This window comes from Zeus faber (assembly GCF_960531495.2).
Source record: "Zeus faber genome assembly, chromosome: 21".
NCBI classification, from domain to species: domain Eukaryota; kingdom Metazoa; phylum Chordata; class Actinopteri; order Zeiformes; family Zeidae; genus Zeus; species Zeus faber.
Window position 1 is genome coordinate 14,534,850 of NC_137208.1, and position 16,937 is coordinate 14,551,786.

At 47.7% G+C, this 16,937-nt stretch overlaps 1 protein-coding gene across 1 annotated transcript in view; it reads left to right on the forward strand.

Moving 5' to 3' along the window:
- pcloa (piccolo presynaptic cytomatrix protein a) overlaps positions 1 to 16,698 on the forward strand; it is a gene marked incomplete at both ends in the record, with an annotated part of 59,166 nt that extends 42,468 nt beyond the window's left edge. The window contains 16 exons of the mRNA XM_080022787.1: positions 3,218 to 3,326; positions 3,951 to 4,015; positions 4,786 to 4,985; positions 5,460 to 5,510; positions 6,197 to 6,327; positions 7,933 to 7,959; positions 8,794 to 8,887; positions 9,320 to 9,391; positions 9,477 to 9,723; positions 10,317 to 10,607; positions 11,743 to 11,943; positions 13,091 to 13,232; positions 13,401 to 13,462; positions 14,235 to 14,369; positions 15,015 to 15,160; positions 16,555 to 16,698. Of these exons, the coding sequence (XP_079878913.1) occupies positions 3,218 to 3,326; positions 3,951 to 4,015; positions 4,786 to 4,985; positions 5,460 to 5,510; positions 6,197 to 6,327; positions 7,933 to 7,959; positions 8,794 to 8,887; positions 9,320 to 9,391; positions 9,477 to 9,723; positions 10,317 to 10,607; positions 11,743 to 11,943; positions 13,091 to 13,232; positions 13,401 to 13,462; positions 14,235 to 14,369; positions 15,015 to 15,160; positions 16,555 to 16,698 (2,117 nt within the window). The remainder of the gene's footprint in view (positions 1 to 3,217; positions 3,327 to 3,950; positions 4,016 to 4,785; positions 4,986 to 5,459; positions 5,511 to 6,196; positions 6,328 to 7,932; positions 7,960 to 8,793; positions 8,888 to 9,319; positions 9,392 to 9,476; positions 9,724 to 10,316; positions 10,608 to 11,742; positions 11,944 to 13,090; positions 13,233 to 13,400; positions 13,463 to 14,234; positions 14,370 to 15,014; positions 15,161 to 16,554) is intronic.
- Positions 16,699 to 16,937: the final 239 nt, after the last annotated feature.

A 16,937-nucleotide genomic window follows, 5' to 3' on the forward strand; every position in this document is an offset into this window, starting at 1 on the left:
AGACTGCAATATGAAGTACAATAGGACAATCGCGACCACGTTCTTTGGCAACCGCGATTGCCATAGCAGTAGGTATTGCAGCTCGGTACCAGATTAGAATAGCTTCATTGTCCATTCCTAGAGGGAATTTGCATTACAGCAGCTAACATCACAACAAATCATTGGTAACCATAAGGATAATAGAAATAGAAAAAAATGTGCCACTATCCAAAAATAGAAGGAATTAAGAATAGAAAATCATTTGAAAAATATTTCGAATTACCCTTTAAACAATAAAGAATGAACCTGCAAACCTCAACAATAAGTCAGTAAATCCTAGACAGAATGAAGCGGAGCTAGTTCTGTCAGACAACTTGACCGCGCCACATGCTTCCACACCCCTTATGGGTCATCCCATTTAAGCAACCAGTCCCTCCTGCCCTCCCTGAACCTGTTTCGCTGCCCGCTTGGCTGCCTGCTTGCTTTCTACCTTGCTGCATCCACCTGTTGGGCTCTACTCTCCCATCCAATTTGAGTTCATCACTCTTATACTTTTAGCTCTCTTAAGTATGCTTATGTCTGCTGCAGACCTCGCTGGGAGTGATGAGCGGTAGAGCTCAGACGCCAAACTCATCTGATGCAAAATAAATAGAGATCATTTTAAAGGTAAATCTAAGAGTTGCCCGTCAGAAATAAGGTTGAAGTTGGAAAAAAAACAGTTTTCTCAGAGTTTTCCTTCAACTTTTCTAACCCTTTACTGTATGTTTAAGCCTACCGTCTCCTCCACCCAACCCTTCTATGTAGTTCTACCCTGTTCCACGGCGCTCCGCCCTCCCCTGGCTGTGTCTAATCTGCCTGTTGACAGGCCTCATCTCAGAAGGCGCTGATGGTTTTGTGTCTCCGTGGTGTTGAGACGATGACTTGGATTTTCTCGCCTCTGACCCCGACGGCAGCTGAGCCGAGCGTCTGCCGTGTTCCGTCTCGGGCGAATGGAACTTTTCGATCTTTGCCGCGAAGAGCTGTGTCACATCTAACAGGTTGAGGGGCTGATGGAAGCGAATATGAGATTTTTTTTCCGCCATGGGACGAAAATCTCTCTCAGATTAAAAAAAATAATAATACAGTTCGGGATTTTTCTTTCTTTTCGCAGGAATCCACCGTCGGGATCGTCTCTCTGTCACGTTCAAAAATTTCACAACCCTCAGGCCGACGAACGTGTTAAATAGAACAGAATTTGTACCGAACCAAAACAAGGGTCATTGAGAACAACCATCACAAATATTTTGTGTCTAAGAGTTGTGAATAATTTTTTGTGAATGTGTAATTCTGATATAACTCCAAGTCCAACATAGATTAAAGTGTTTTCAAGCAAAGTAAATGTCCATTCAGAAAATAGGACTAAGGCACATAACCTGTTTCCAATATGGCATACATGTAAATACGATATATTTACATACTGTACATAGCCAATGTTTCTTTGCACTCACACACTGCATACTGTAGTGTGTGAGTACAAAGAACAATGGCTTTTTCGTACCATACTGTATAGTGTGCCAGTATGCCATTTCAGATCATCATTTAAATGACCTTCTAGGAAAATTGGAATTTCAGTGTGTGGTCCTGTCACAAAAACTGATGAAAATCTGTAAACCTGTTATGAGCATGTGGATGTTATTCGGCACCTGTCCCTCCTCAGAGCAATGCACAACGGGTGTTTTGTTTTCGTTTTTTTACACATTTACACAATCCATCTTATTTATGTATTTGTGTAAGCTTGTGTTATGCATTCAAAAAAATCTCAGTCACATTCTTTCTCCAAGCTCAACAGCCGTGTGTGGCCTGAAAAATGGCTTTCAGGGTTTTCAGCCGCCAGAGTGTCAGGGGTTTCCACGTGACGGCCATCGAACTCGATCGTCTGATCGACAGTCGTGTTAAATGTGCATGCATTTGAATGAATGGGTTTGCGAGTCGCACTTCAGAACCTGTAACGTGTAAAAAAACTACAACTCACACACGCAGCTCGAGGGTTCGGCCGCAAACCGAGGACCTTCCTGACGAGCTGCTTCAAACTGTGTAAGTCCTGCTCGGCGGGGGTTTGCTGTGGATCAGCGAGGGAGGTTTGCTGTGGATCGGGGAGGGTGGTTTGCTGTGGATCGGGGAGGGAGGTTCGCTGTGGATCAGCGAGGGAGGTTTGCTGTGGATCGGGGAGGGTGGTTTGCTGTGGATCGGGAAGGGAGGTTCGCTGTGGATCGGGGAGGGAGGTTTGCTGTGGATCGGGGAGGGAGGTTCACTGTGGATCGGGGAGGGAGGTTTGCTGTGGATCGGGGAGGGAGGTTTGCTGTGGATCGGGGAGGGAGGTTCACTGTGGATCGGGGAGGGAGGTTTGCTGTGGATCGGGGCGGGTGGTTTGCTGTGGCGTGATGTGTGGGTTCAGACGAACTAGAGTGGGTCAGGGTTTTGGGTCTTTTGCTCTGAACAGTGGTTCTCCATCTGAGCCAGATATCCATCCAAATGTTTCTGTCCGGTGATTCCCAGGTTATAGGCTTTGATAGACTCTCCTGGTGTCAGACAGGCTTTTCATTCACAAAGGTCAAGGTGTACATAGCTTCCAATTTGCTCAGCAGCTCTTTCCGTTGATTTTCATCGTATGCTGCACAAATGGCCAGGGCAATCTTTTTGACCGCTTTGTGTGAATTTGGCACGGATTCGGTGTGTTTAATGTCTGAGGTGCGTCTCATAAGAATGACGGTTGAATAGCGTCACTGTAATAAGATCAACAAGCACTGCTCAACAAAGGGAAATCAACAAAAACAAAAACTCAATGACCCCCTACTTCTTTAACCATGTTTTGAAGGAATCTTCAGAATCGTCTTTTGTCTTGGGTGTAAGCTTTCTGTAAGTAACTTATCGTCTAGAATAATATCAATTAATTGACAACACCCTCTTTGAATGGATATAAATGCATATTTTTTCATGCATGTCCTTGTTTCATTTCTTCCCTTTTCCTTTAATTTTGAGAAGCATTTTCCTCAATGTGAATTGATAAAATTAATAACATAACACCAGGCATAATTACATCATACCTGGTGTTATTTTATTTGGTTGATTGATTTGTCGATTGACTTGTCATTTACAGACCTGCTTTGAAGTGAGTTTTGGTTTGGGGGCCAAGTGTTTCGTGCATGATACAAATAACACGTGCCTTGATCGGGTATTTGAATGCCGCACATTTCTGCAGGAATGCAAGTCCTTGAGTGGAACGGCGTTCCTCTGACGGGGAAGACGTACGAGGAAGTGCAAGGGCATGTGGGACAGCAGTGCAACGAGGCTGAGCTGTGTGTCAGACTGTGAGTACTCCCTCGTTCCCTCCTCCCCCAGCTCTCCCTCTCTCTCTCCCTCTCTCTCTCTCTCTCTCTCTCTCTCTCTCTCTCTCTCTCTCTCTCTCCCCCTTTCACTCAGCCCTCCCCCCACCCTCCCTCCCCCATGCTTCTCTCACATTTCTGTTATTTTATCCCCTTCTTGCTGCTCTGTCGCCGCCACTCTCTTCCAAATCCTCCCTCCATTCTGTCTCCTGCTAATCCGGTCCACCCTCCCTCTCTCTCTGTCTCTCTCTCTCTCTCTCTCTCTCTCTCCCTCGCCCCCCAAAATGTTTCCGTCTCCTCCAGAAGCACTCACGACTTCAAAGAAAGAGAAAAAAGGTTTCGACCTCCGACCGTAGATGCTTTGTATCGCACCTACGCACGTTCACGGATCATAAATAGGGTTTTGACAAACATCGAAAGCGAGTCTGCCTCATCGCTCCGACTCATCAGTCCCCGACGTTTCATTAACTCCTCTGTTCCACGGTCGTGAAATGTCGCGCTCCGTTTTTTCCCTCCGCTCCCTCTATTGCCTTTTTGTTTCACATTTCTCTTGCGCCCCGTTTCACTCGAGCAACCGTTGTTCTGCTCGCTACCTTATCTCTCTCTCAGGGATCTCAACATGCTGGATGACTCCGAGGGCTCCCAGAAACTGGATTTCCAGGAGCACACCAAAAGTGAGTCTAGATTTCTTCCTTTCTTACCCCGACGTTTCTCTTTCGGCTTTCATGCCGGCCCTGTTCTACACACTATTCCCTAATTGCCTCCTTTCTATTGCATTTCTCATTCCCTTTTTTTTTTTTCTATCCTATTCCTTTTATCCATGCGCTGACGGGACTCTCCTTTCTCAAGTTCTTGCATGTGTAATTTGTGGCCTATTTTCTTGGCCTGTGGAAATTGCTTGCGTTGCTGGGAACTTTGGATTGCTGTTGTGCCGTAATGGCGGTTTCCTCCCGGAGAATAATACAAGAATCCCGCTCTACTGTTCCTTTCCATACATGTGCATGTACTCTATGGGCAGGGGATAAATTGGGGGGTGGACTTGGGTTGAAACCATTGGTAAATTAATGAATAAAAAAATATATTGAATGGGTTCCCTTGCTGACATTGTCAATTTTTTTTCATATGGGCCTTCTGGAAGGATCGAACTAATTGATCATTTTGAGGATTCCCATGATGTTCCCAAGTCCCCACCAGCCCCAATTCAGGTTTTATTGCACGTCTATTAGTGTAATTATGGTGGTATCCATATCAGTCGTTTTAGAGCGATAGCCAGATAGATGGCGAGATAGATAGATAGATAGATAGATAGATAGATAGACAGATAGATAGATAGATAGATAGATAGATAGATAGATAGATAGATAGATAGATAGATAGATAAAAAGGTTAAATGCATAAAAAAGTGCATGTTACCCTGCATTCATATACATGCCCCCCCCTCCAGGTGAGCGTCCTCCCAGGTCCCCCGGCGTCGACCCCAAGCAGCTGGCGGCCGAGCTGCAGAAGGTTTCCCAGCAGCAGGGGCCGCCCACCTCCACCACCACCTCCTCCTCCTCCTCCACCCTGCCCGCCGCCACCTCGGCCGCCTCCAGCCCCGGCCAGCCGGGCTCGCCCTCGGTCGGCAAGAAACGCCACAGCAGCAAGGTGAGTCTGCGCGGGAGGGGCAGCGGGAGGGGGAGGGGAGGGAGGGGAGTTCTTGAGTTTTCTTGTTTTGTTCGGCTTTGGAGGGGGAGAGCAGAAATAAGGAATTAGGATCTGTACTCACACGCTTGAAACGAGGGAAGAGAGTTGTGTTTCCTTTTGAATTTTTCATAATTAAAAAAAAATTGAAAAGCCTTCCGCCCGGACTCCTGCTGGAGCCGCCGCGAGTCGGTGTCAATTTGAAAGACGAACCGACCACTCACAAATAAGTAACTTAAAAAAAAAAAAAAAAAACGAATACACGTGAAAAGGCGGAAACTGTGCAAGTTCACCTTCCACACTCTTTCGAAACCGCACTCGGACGTTGCATAAATGAACCCACTGAACGGGCAGCCCAGCGCCGGGCCACACAGCAGCATGCCCGTCCACCGGGCGTTGGCGCGTCACCTCTCAGCCTCCTCTCCTCTTGTCTTGCAGACGGCAGAGGGGACCAAGACCCAGTCCCACCCCGTCTCCGGAGAGATACAAGTAAGCAGCTTGTTCGGCTAAAGAGTTTTAGTCACACACACCTTATGAAATTGCACTTTCAGTGGACAAATGAAGTAGTTTGAATGGAATTGAAGAGTGATTTATTGGCATCGGAACACCGGAGCAGAGAGAATTGGGCATAATGTCGATTTGCTTCAACTCAACCGATGGAAATGCACCAAATTCACATTATATTTATTGCAACATTTCCTACGTTGGCTTAAAATTCCCTGGACATTTGAATGTGTTTACACATCATGGTTGCAAAAAGCCACTGCGGTATTTCCCTTGAAACCGGTGAATATTGCACACGGTGCCTCTCTACTTTGTTCATTTTGGGCTGTATAAATAATGCGGTGAGTAAATGTGGTACTGCTGTACCTACTACTGTATGTGTCGCAGTTTCACTTGTTTAATACCTGGTATTCATTTTAAACGTTTTTTATCATTAATGTTTTGTTTTCTTCAATACACTCTTTTGTCTTATGTTGTATTATATTATCATCTCCTCTCGTCTCTTCTTATTTTATGTCATCTATTCTCATTCCATCTTATCTCACCTCATCTCATCACAACGATCTCATACAAACAGTGTCATGTTCACAGCTGTGAGCGGTGCGTGTTTTAGCTGTGACGATAAATCACAACACAGACCCCGAACACGGCCTTATGCTTTGGCTTTGCAGCTTCAGATACACTACGACAAGCAGCTGGGCAACCTCATCGTCCACGTCCTCCAGGCCAGGAACCTCGCCCCACGGGACAACAACGGCTACTCCGACCCCTTTGTTAAGGTCTACCTGCTGCCAGGGAGAGGGTGAGTCCATGGGAGGCACGGAGGGAAAAGCACTTAAGTGTGAATGCACGTACAGTAAATGCCACAGAGTGGGTGGAGGGGAGATTTTAATGATAAATAACTCCTTTAAGTCTTCCACTTTTATTTCCAGGTGCTGATAGTGAAGAAACAAATCCAAATGGATTTCGTATTTTCGTCTCTATAAGGATAATGAGGTCCAGAACTGCGCTCAAGTTCTCCGCTGTTATATAATTTTTTTAAATTGGTGAATCATTTTCCTTTATTTTATTTTTTCCATTTTCACCATTTTTCTTCTTTTTACTTAATCAATTTTTAGAGCAGAGCACTTTATTCCGTGAATGTATTATTTAGAGACACTATGAAAACCTCAAACTAGATTTCCCTTCCCCAAGCACTGATTTAAAATAGATTTTGGCTCAGTATTTCTTTCTCCTCGTATCAACTCCATGTCACCTACAGTTGATACTGTGCACCAGTTCCCTTAAACCGTGAATGTCTTATACCCTGACTCCCAATGTCATCATTTCGATCAAGGGACTAATCATCTCTTAACTAATGTGATCTGATAACCCCTACATTATACAAATTATTTGACATAATTTAAGCGCAACAACGTGCTCCGTTGTTGCGCTTTACATGACTATTCACTTGCAATACGATCCTCGCTCTTTCATACTGTGTGTCCTTTTTGCTGGTGTGCCCGGGCTGTTAATCAATCGTCTCTCCCACTTTATGTGCTATATGTGTTGGGTCCCTGGACATCCGCTGGAGTATTTACAGGAGAATATCCAGAGACAAAAGCCCAGCGCAGCACGCGCTCATACACATATACATATAGGCTCGTTTTTTTTTTTTTTATGTGACTGGGATAAAACCGCAGAATCATGCTCACGGCTAATAGCACCAGCTGCAATCCGTAGACCCGCGCCCACATACGTCTGCCTCTGTGATACACCAAAGCACACACAAAAACATTGTAAAATCCACCCACATGAGCGCCCAAGCACATCTACAGTACCGGGTGACTTCGCTATTGCCCCACTCCTAGATTCACACACACACACACACACACACACACGCACACACACACACACACACACACACACACACACACACAGATGCATGGCTTCGATGACACTTTGAGCATTGTAGGTGCCCCACTCCTACAGACACACACAGACACGGACACAGACACACACACACGCACACACACAGACAGACACACACGCATACACACACAGTCACGCACACAGACACACACACACACACACACAGACACACACACACACACACACACACACACACACACACACACACACACACACACACACACACACACACACACACACACACACACAGGTGCATGGCTTCGATGACACTCTGAGCATTGTAGGTACTGTATATAACACCTTTGCCTTTGCCCTCCCCCCTAACCCAAAAACACAACCCCCCCCCCCCCACACACACACACACACCCACACACACACACACACACACACACACACACACAGTGTCACAGTCCAGACACTCTCCAAGCCCTCACTCTTTCTGACTACTGTTTCTGTATGTTGTTTTCTATATTTAATGCATGCTGGACCCCCTCAGTCAGGTCATGGTTGTCCAGAACGCCAGGTATGTGACTTGCCCAATCTGATTATGGTGCTTTTGGTTTTTTACTTTGGTTGAAAGTCGATTATGGGTTTGGTCGAGGGTTTGCAGATTGGTCTGCAGCGTTTTCCTAACCTCTATTCGACGTTTGTCCCTTCTGGTCCAGTACCTCTCACCCTCACTTTCCTAGCACACACCATGCACTTTCACCGCTCAAACTAATCTCACAACGCCCCCTAGAGTAGATACAGTGTGTCTCTCCTGACAACACATCCTCACAACAGATTCCATTCGCTAACCCAATACATGCAGTACACTGTGCCAACGATAACCTCTTTCCCAACTAACTCTTCAGTTTTCCTGATAGGTGACCCATTTGTGTTCCTCACCCTTTTGATTTGATACCATAACATTCCTACCTGGACTCCTCAGGTTATTTTCTCTTCATTTGCTTTGGAATCCTACTTTATTCCCTAACAATTGAACCTTTCAGGTGCAAACAAACAATGCCCTTCATTTGCATATCCCATATGTTGGTCCGGCATTTCATTCTTATCTACCACCAAACTCCAGTACTGGTGTCCTACTAAATCTCTTACAACCAAGCGTACCCTGTCGTCATACCTTACCGTACATTGTACCCTAACGTCCTGACACTGTGGCCCATATCCACCCAACACCGTCCATCTGACTCATGTTCCCCCTCCTCGACTGTGACTTTGTGCCCTACGCTCGTATGTTGTGCCCATTGCATTGTGGTGGTTCCCCTTAAACTCCGCTCCAGAGGTTGAATCCGTGCACTCTCCCCCATCTGAGATGACATGAGGCTGCGTTTCTGTGTTGTGTGTGTTCCCGTAGCGCTGAAAACAAGCGGCGGTCCAAACACGCTGGCAAGAGTCTGAACCCCGAGTGGAACCAGACAGTCATCTACAAGAACATCCATCTGGAGCAGGTGCGTGGACTCACGCCCGGGACGAGAAACCTTGTGGAACTTCTTTACATGGTTAAACAGATGCACAGGAGCAGTGTGTAGTATGTTAACAGGCATTCGTCACATTTTCACACTCTCTGATTGCAATTTGGGGACCTTAACGCGGGGTCATGGGCCAAGGAAGGTTGAGAATCCCTTGGTTAGTGTGTGGAAACAAATCGGTCTCCTACCACTGCTCTGATTAGTAGTGTGCAGCTGTTGCTAATGTAGATCCTTCATGTCATCAATGGATCAGCAGTTTTCCTAAAACAATGGTAGGCCACTGGGGTGTCATTAGTACGTTTGAGACTCTTTGGGCCCAAAACGATCAAACTGAAACAACAACTTATTTCCTATTGAGCTGAGACAAGGCACTTTTAAGATGTTTGAACCCTTTCACTTTGTGTGCTTCAGCTGAGGAAGAAAACCCTGGAGGTCAGCGTGTGGGACTACGACAAGTGCTCCTCCAATGACTTCCTAGGAGAGGTAAAGAAACACGACTTTCGGGCGCAAGTCAGTTAAGGAACTCACACCCGCTCAATCATTCAATTTCTGTACGTTCTTTCCCCAGGTCCTCATTGACCTGTCCAACACCGCCCATCTGGACAACGTCCCCAGGTGGCTGCCCCTCAAGGAGCAGAGTGAGGGCGAACACCACCGGCGCTCGCACTCGGGCCAGGGCCGCCAACATTCCTCAAAGCCCTCCTCGCAGCACTCCTCCCCAAAGACCACCGGCTCCTCCCACGACATCCAGGACTCGCCCAAATCCTCTGTGATCAAGAGCCGAAGCCACGGGCTCTTTCCTGACCCGGCGAAGGGTAGGAGGCGCTGAGATACTCTCTCACCTGCTTGACTCCACCACCGCCATCCCACTAACAACTATCTGCACTGTTTTATATCCCGTGTTCTATTTCTCTCCTCTCTGGTCCTTAGCTGTGTTGTTTTCCTTTCAGCCTTGTTTCTCCTTTACTCTTTTCTCTGCCTGTCTGTTCAGTCTTTCATTTTACCATATATCTTCTCAATGTCTCGACTATCTCTATGGCTCTCAAGTCCCACCTACTAACCAGGCACCCCTTAATGCGTTGCTCCTCACCCGTTGTAGCTTCAGCTTCTTGCTTTTTGCTTCGTCATGGTTTGTTTTTGGTTTGCCATGTCATCACCCAGCTCAGAGGCTTAGCCTTAGACTTTATCCTTCTGCTAACGCTAAGGGCGTCATGGCCGTGGAAGGCTTTGAAAACTCCCTAACTTGGTAATACCGATCAGTTTCTAAGGAAGTAACAGAATCATAGCCTTGATTGAGAAGTAACAATGCCGGATAGCAATGCACAGATGACACCGAAGCAAGTGCTACAATGTCAAGACCGTAGGATAGATAAAATAGAATTTCAGTAATTTGGTAAATCTGTTTTAGACACGCAGGTGCCCACTATTGAGAAATCTCACAGTAGCCCTGGCACATCGAAGCCTTCCCCGTCCGAGGGCCTGAGCCACAGCCACGGACACAACCACAACCACAGCCACAGCCAACACTCACGCTCACATGGCGCTTCGCGCTCCAGCAAAAGCACCTCGCGGCAGCACCACCAAGAGGGCGGCACTGGAAGCGGTGGTGCTGCTGCCATAGCAACGGGCGAAGCCCCTCACCAGCAGCAGCAGCAGCAGCAGCAGCAGCAGCAGCAGCAGCCACAACGCCTCCAACCAAGTAAACCAAGACGCAAATAAAGCCCACGCAGCATGGCCTCCTCACGCTCATCTGTTCCCCCTTCTGTTAAGTTATTATTTCCCCCCATTAAAGGTTTGTTTTTTTCGGTCTTCTTTTTTATTAGTTTTCTCCCCCATTATCACCTGTGGTGCCCCCGCCCCATGCCCCTATTATCCAAGGTGTGTCCACCTTCCGCTGCTTCTCTTCTGTATGTTTGCTCAGTTAGCACCTCACTGTACTGCAGCACCATGTCTTCCACCTCCCTATGTGTGACCACCTTTCTAACGAACCCTAACTAGGTATAAAGGCTTGCTCTAAAATAATGAGAAAAAATATATATATATAATAATTTTGGCTATTTTAATAACTTATAGTCAGTTCTACCTGAAGGATAACCTTAAAGAAATGTTAAACATATTTAACAGGTAATAAAATTGTGACAGCATGAAACTGATTAATTTAAGTGTTACTTGTTGCTTAATGGGTCTTTTTTTATTTTAGATTGAATTTAAGTTAAAGAGAGAGTTCAACAGTAAAACAGATTGTTGCAACGTTCGCAGACGGAGGACCAGCAGACCTCCGGGGCATGTTCAGAATGGTCAGGCTAAGCAGACTTCCAGCAGCAATTTAGCCGTAAACATATCAAATTGTTTGTTCCAAGCACTTAAACAGAAAAAAAAGTTGCTCTCCCCACCACCTCCCTATGATATCATCTACTTCCTTTTTTTTTTTTTCCTTTTTCTTTTTTAAAAGTTCCTTTTTCATTTTAAATTTTATCTGAACAACCGACGGCCAGCTTTTCCCGAGGCTCCTCCACAGGGATGGCTATGCATGCAGCCTGCTGCCCCACCCTCCCCTTCTGTTTTTCGACTACGACCGGACTCACAATGCGCCTCAGTGGACGCTGCACGGCCTGTGCAGCTCTGTGGCTGCATGTGATGGCTGGTTGCCATCGTGAGGATGTTCTGCTCTCTGAGTCTCCATCTCGCTCCCCCCACCCCCAACACCCAAACCCCAAACCCCAAACCCTCGCCCCTCTTCATCTTGACCTTGTGGCCATGACCTTTGTCTCCTGGCGTGATCTCCCTGACCACTCTGAAACGACGGCTGCAAATCAAACCCGCTGCCCGCCTAGGCCTGGGCCAGGGCCAGAGAGGCCACCTCTCTTTGAGGCAGCACAGGCACAGCGTAGAGGGCGTGCTCACCGTTCAGAGAGCCCAGTCCGATTGGCTGCCCGCCCTGCCGTCCGTGGCCTCAGCCAAAGGGAGCAGAGCAGACGGCAGACTCCTGACCCTCAGGAAAGCCATGTCAGAAGAGAAGCCCCGGACCACCGGAGGTGAGCGATCCCCAAAGGGTCTCCCCTCTTGTGGTGTGACCCTGAGCACACAACACGGAGTGAGGCGAGAAAGAGAGCGAATGAGAGAAAGAGAGGATGCGAACGAACACGTTACTAACGCACACTTGAATAGAGAGGGGAAACAAAATTAACAGATCAAACCTCCGGGACTAGAGAGGAGGAGCGTTGCACTCACAGTCCATACGGGCAGAGATCCATGTTGCGAGACTCGGTTCCTCAACGGCCGTCAACCCAGAAAACACAGAAAAAAATGTTCTCGGCCCTTTGAAAACGGTATTAGCGGAAACCCCATTCCTCCGCAGGGTGCCGGACGGCCCGAGAGAAACCCACGTCGGCATGGATCCGTTGTCGCACCACGTCCACGCATCTCACCCCATTCATACTCTTCCTCACTGCCTTAAAAATCGACCGTTTGGGAGCAATGACATGAGGCGACTTCGCCGGAAGCGCTCAGCGAGCTCGACGTAAAGTTTAAGCCGAGTCTGTCGTTGAAAGGAGCTGAAAGGAGCCTTTTAACTGTAACATGCATAAACATGTGAGTCAAACTCTTACTTAAACAAAGTCCATAAACAGCCTTTAAAGCCCAATGTTTGAAAGCTAAAAACTTTGAGTTGAGATGCCAATAAATTTTGACTCCAATCAGACCTTCCGAGCATAATGATCCCAGCAACATACAGTTCCTCCATACAGACGACTAACAATGTATAAGCAGGGTCTACGTGCCTCTTCTGTGTACACATACGTGTAATGTCTCTCCAGGTCTGTCCGTCCACTTCATGTTAATGCTTTCAATGTGGGTTAGAAAAGTCTATCGTCTCGTCTTTGTCTCAGTATTTGAAGGTTCTCAGTATTCAACATTTGTCAGCATGCTTCTCGCTACTCTCCTCGGTGTTGAAGTGCAGTTCATCACAGTTTGACTTGTGTTTTTCAGCCTGTGTCGTATCTCGACAATCGTTTTCTGACATTTTGCCAAAGTCTATTGGCCCTCGCGTGACCATTCTTGGGCCTGTCAAAGGTACCATCTCTCTCTCTCTCTCTCTCTCCCTCTCTCCCTCTCTCTCTCTCTCTCTCTCTCTCTCTCTCTCTCCCCCTCCCCCGTGGCCGATGTGGCGGTACCCCCGCGCAGCGCGGTCCAGCTACAGGTCGGGTGACGCCCCGGCCACGGCCGCCTCGCTGGACAGCGGCCTGAGCGGCAGCGCCTACAGCCTCCTGGACGAGGAAGGAGAGACCAACAAGGTGGACAGCGCCATCTTTCAGGTGCCCAGGATGTGAGTCATACCGCTTAGCTCTTCCACTCTGAGTATTTTCCACCGCAAGGACCCAGTGTGAGGGAACAAAGAAGTCACCCCTGTTTCAGCCCTAACTTAACCTCCGATGCAAACCAAAATGTACAGAAACGTAACCCTTTGCTCTCTTTGCTGTCGTGCTGTTTCCAGTAGAAAGATCCCAAACGGAACAGACGGTATGAAGTCATCAATGGGACACAATGATTCTGAAGGTAGATACAGTTAGGTATATAATGTGTGTGTGTGTGTGTGTGTGTGTGTGTCTGTGTGTCTGTGTGTGTCTGTGTGTATTTCAGTGTGTTCCGTTTGTGTCTGTATTGAAAATGCTGCAGTACCACTGAGGCTGTACACACATGTCAGTGTGTGTACACCCAGCCAGTTTCCATTTCCACCCGTAATTTTTTCTTAATTAGTTAATCCCATTCGCATATTCGGGCGAAACCAGTGGGTAATTTCTCTCTCTTTCTCTCTCTCGTCTCTTATTCCCAGCCCCGCGGTCGTTCAGTCCGAACAGAACCGACAGAAAAAGTGCGGCAAGACCTGAGGAAAAAAAACAAAAAACATAAAATAATACTCCCCGTCCCATTTAGAAAGAAAACCCCCGGACCTCTCCCCCCTTTTCGTCCCTTTCTCTCTCTCTCTCTCTCTCGTATCTCCCGCTCGCCGCCAAACTCTTTTCATCAACTTGCCGATCTACAGATGGAATACTTTATCTCCTGACAATACACAAGCTCAATGAAGTATAGCCCGTCTTTCTTTTCCCCCAGGGAGTCATCCATTCAGCTTTCAAGATGTAATTTCCATTCAGTTACCAAGGAAACTGGAGGGCTCAGAGCCGCTCATAACTGCTCATGACTCTCCTCTGTAGATGAAGACGTGGGTCAGGTCTTTCTCAGGTCTATATACAGTATACAGTATATATACTGTATATAGAGAGACCTGGCTTCCCATACCCAATTCCGATGTGTATCTGTGTGTGTCCAGGTAAGACACAGGTGATCGGGGAAATCAAGATAGCCCTGAAGAAGGAGATGAAGACGGAGGGCGAGCATCTGGTTCTGGAGATCCTCCAGTGTCGCAACATCACCTACAAGTTCAAGACCGCTGACCACCTGCCTGGTACCACAACATGCTCAGACACACACACACACACCCACACACACACACACACACACAGGGAAGTAAAACTGAGCTACGACAGCCTCCTGATGCATGTTTATCATACAGTACGGATGTACAAAGCATGAGCACAACATGTGGAAACCTGTTAGAGGATGAGGTACTCACACAAAATGACCAATGTACTAGACAAGGGGTCCACAGACTTTTTGTTTGGCAAGGCCCCGTTGCCAGACGAAGCTCTGTCTGAGAAAAAAAAGTTTGTATTGAGTGAAAATTGTGTCCCCATATATAACATTTACCTTAAACCTTGTTGATAAAAAGTGCAAATCTCACACCAAAAGACTCTTAATTGAACTAAATTAAACATGAATTTAATTTTTATAAAAAAAAAAAAATCAAATAATAAAAATAGATATTAATTTTGCTGTGATCCCCCTGCAAGTCCTACATGGACCCATAGGGGGCCGCTGACTCCAGGTTGGCAACCCTTGTACTAGACTTCGGTATGCACATTTGTGCGCATTCAGCAATACATCACTGATGTGTGTGTGTGTGTGTGTGTGTGTGTGTGTGTGTGTGTGTGTGTGTGTGTGTGTGTGTGTGTGTGTGTGTGTGTGTGTGTGTGTGTGGGTGTGTTTACAGACCTCTATGTGAAGCTCTACGTGGTGAACATCGCTACCCAGAAGCGGATCATCAAGAAGAAGACGCGCGTGTGCCGCCATGACCGCGAGCCCTCCTTCAACGAGACGTTCCGCTTCTGCATGAACCCCACCGGACACTCTCTGCAGGTGCTGGCTCACTGGCTAAACACACACACGCACACACATGCACATGCACACACACATACACACACACAAACACTTGCCTGGACGCACACACACACACACGCATGCACACACGCACACACACACACACACACACACACACACACACACATACACGCAAGCACGCACAAACACACAAACACACACACACACTCGCACGCGCGCACGCACACACACTGCATGCACACACGCACACACACACACAGGCGCATGTACACACACACACACACACACACACACACACACACACACACACACACACACACACACACACACACACACACACACACACACTAAAGCAGCTAAAAGGAATGCTCCAATTTTCTGGGGAAATTCCCGTAATTGGTCTATCTTTGTCTATCTTACCCAAATTCAGACTAGAAGTTCAATGCAATGATTTCATCACTGTGTTTCCAGAACTGAGATCGCGACGGGCTGCATGCTAACTGTGTTCGCGCAATGCATGGCGCCAGAGGGGATCAACTAGCCTAGCTCCTGTGACATTAGTGATTTAAGCCATGCATCTTTGAGTAAAAAATAAAAACATAATCACAACATCTAAGTTGAGTTTTAAGTGCTTCTACACTGTGAACTATCTTTCTGATTCGTGAGTATCAGCTGTGAAGCCACCTGCAAAAAGCTGTCGGGTTGCCAGTTCAGTCCTACAGTGGAGTTGTGACACTCTGGCAGGAGGCGTTGCGGTTCGTACCTTGGCAACCCCTGACTCACCTATCGCAGCGCTTGAGCTGTTTGTTACTGCCGACTGAAGATGGGATCGTCAAAACCCGTTCAGAATGCAGCGGCGGTTAAAATAACTCAGACCATCTCATCTGAACTTGGGTAAGATGGACAAAATGTGATGCCCCATGGTGCCCTTTTTTTTATCGAGCAGGGTTTTTTTATTTGTTGTTTTTTTTTTAAGCACGAACGGGCGTGGAGGTAGCAGATTGTCCGGGCAAAACATGCATAATCACGAGGAGCGCGTCCTCGGCGCGCCCGCGATGACAAAACGCCGTTCGTAACGGGAACACCTCTCGCTCGGAGGGTGACTCAGCCCAGTCTCCTTGGGAGGGTTTTTCCTCCGCCGAGCAGAAATGTCCTGGCTTCCTCCCAGCTCCTGACGTGCGCTGACCGTGACCCCCACCGGCCCCTAAATATTTGCACGTTCCGCAAGTCCCTTTGAACACGTGCATCCGCAGCCGAATCGAGGGGAGCGGGACCGTCAACACGGAGTCCCAAGAATTCCAGTAGCACAGCGGAGGCCCAACAACCGCCCGGGTCGCATGTCGTGTTGTTTTTCCTCTGTTGCTTGTGGTACTGTGCGTAACCTTCCCTGCCGTTCTGTCCTCACGCCCCAGCTCTTCCTGGTGTCCAACGGGGGCAAGTTCATGAAGAAGACCCTGATCGGCGAGGCCTACGTGTGGCTGGACAAGGTGGACCTTCGCAAGCGGGTGGTGAGCTGGCACAAGCTGCTCGCCAGCACCGCCCAGATCCACTCGTAGACCAGCAGGGGGGGGGGGGGGTTGGGGGGGTCGGATGGAGACTTGGATCATTTTTGGGGGGGAATGTCTTTCTTCTTGGATCAATTTCAGGGTAGAGTAAAGCTCCAGCCGTGACTTAGGTCTCTTGGAGGGAAACGGGAAATTAAACTGTGCTTGGTTGTTGTCTTATGGGGTCTTTTTTTGGAGGGTGGGGTTGGGCGGGGTGGGGGTGGGGGGTCAGATCCCGAAAACTAGAAGGG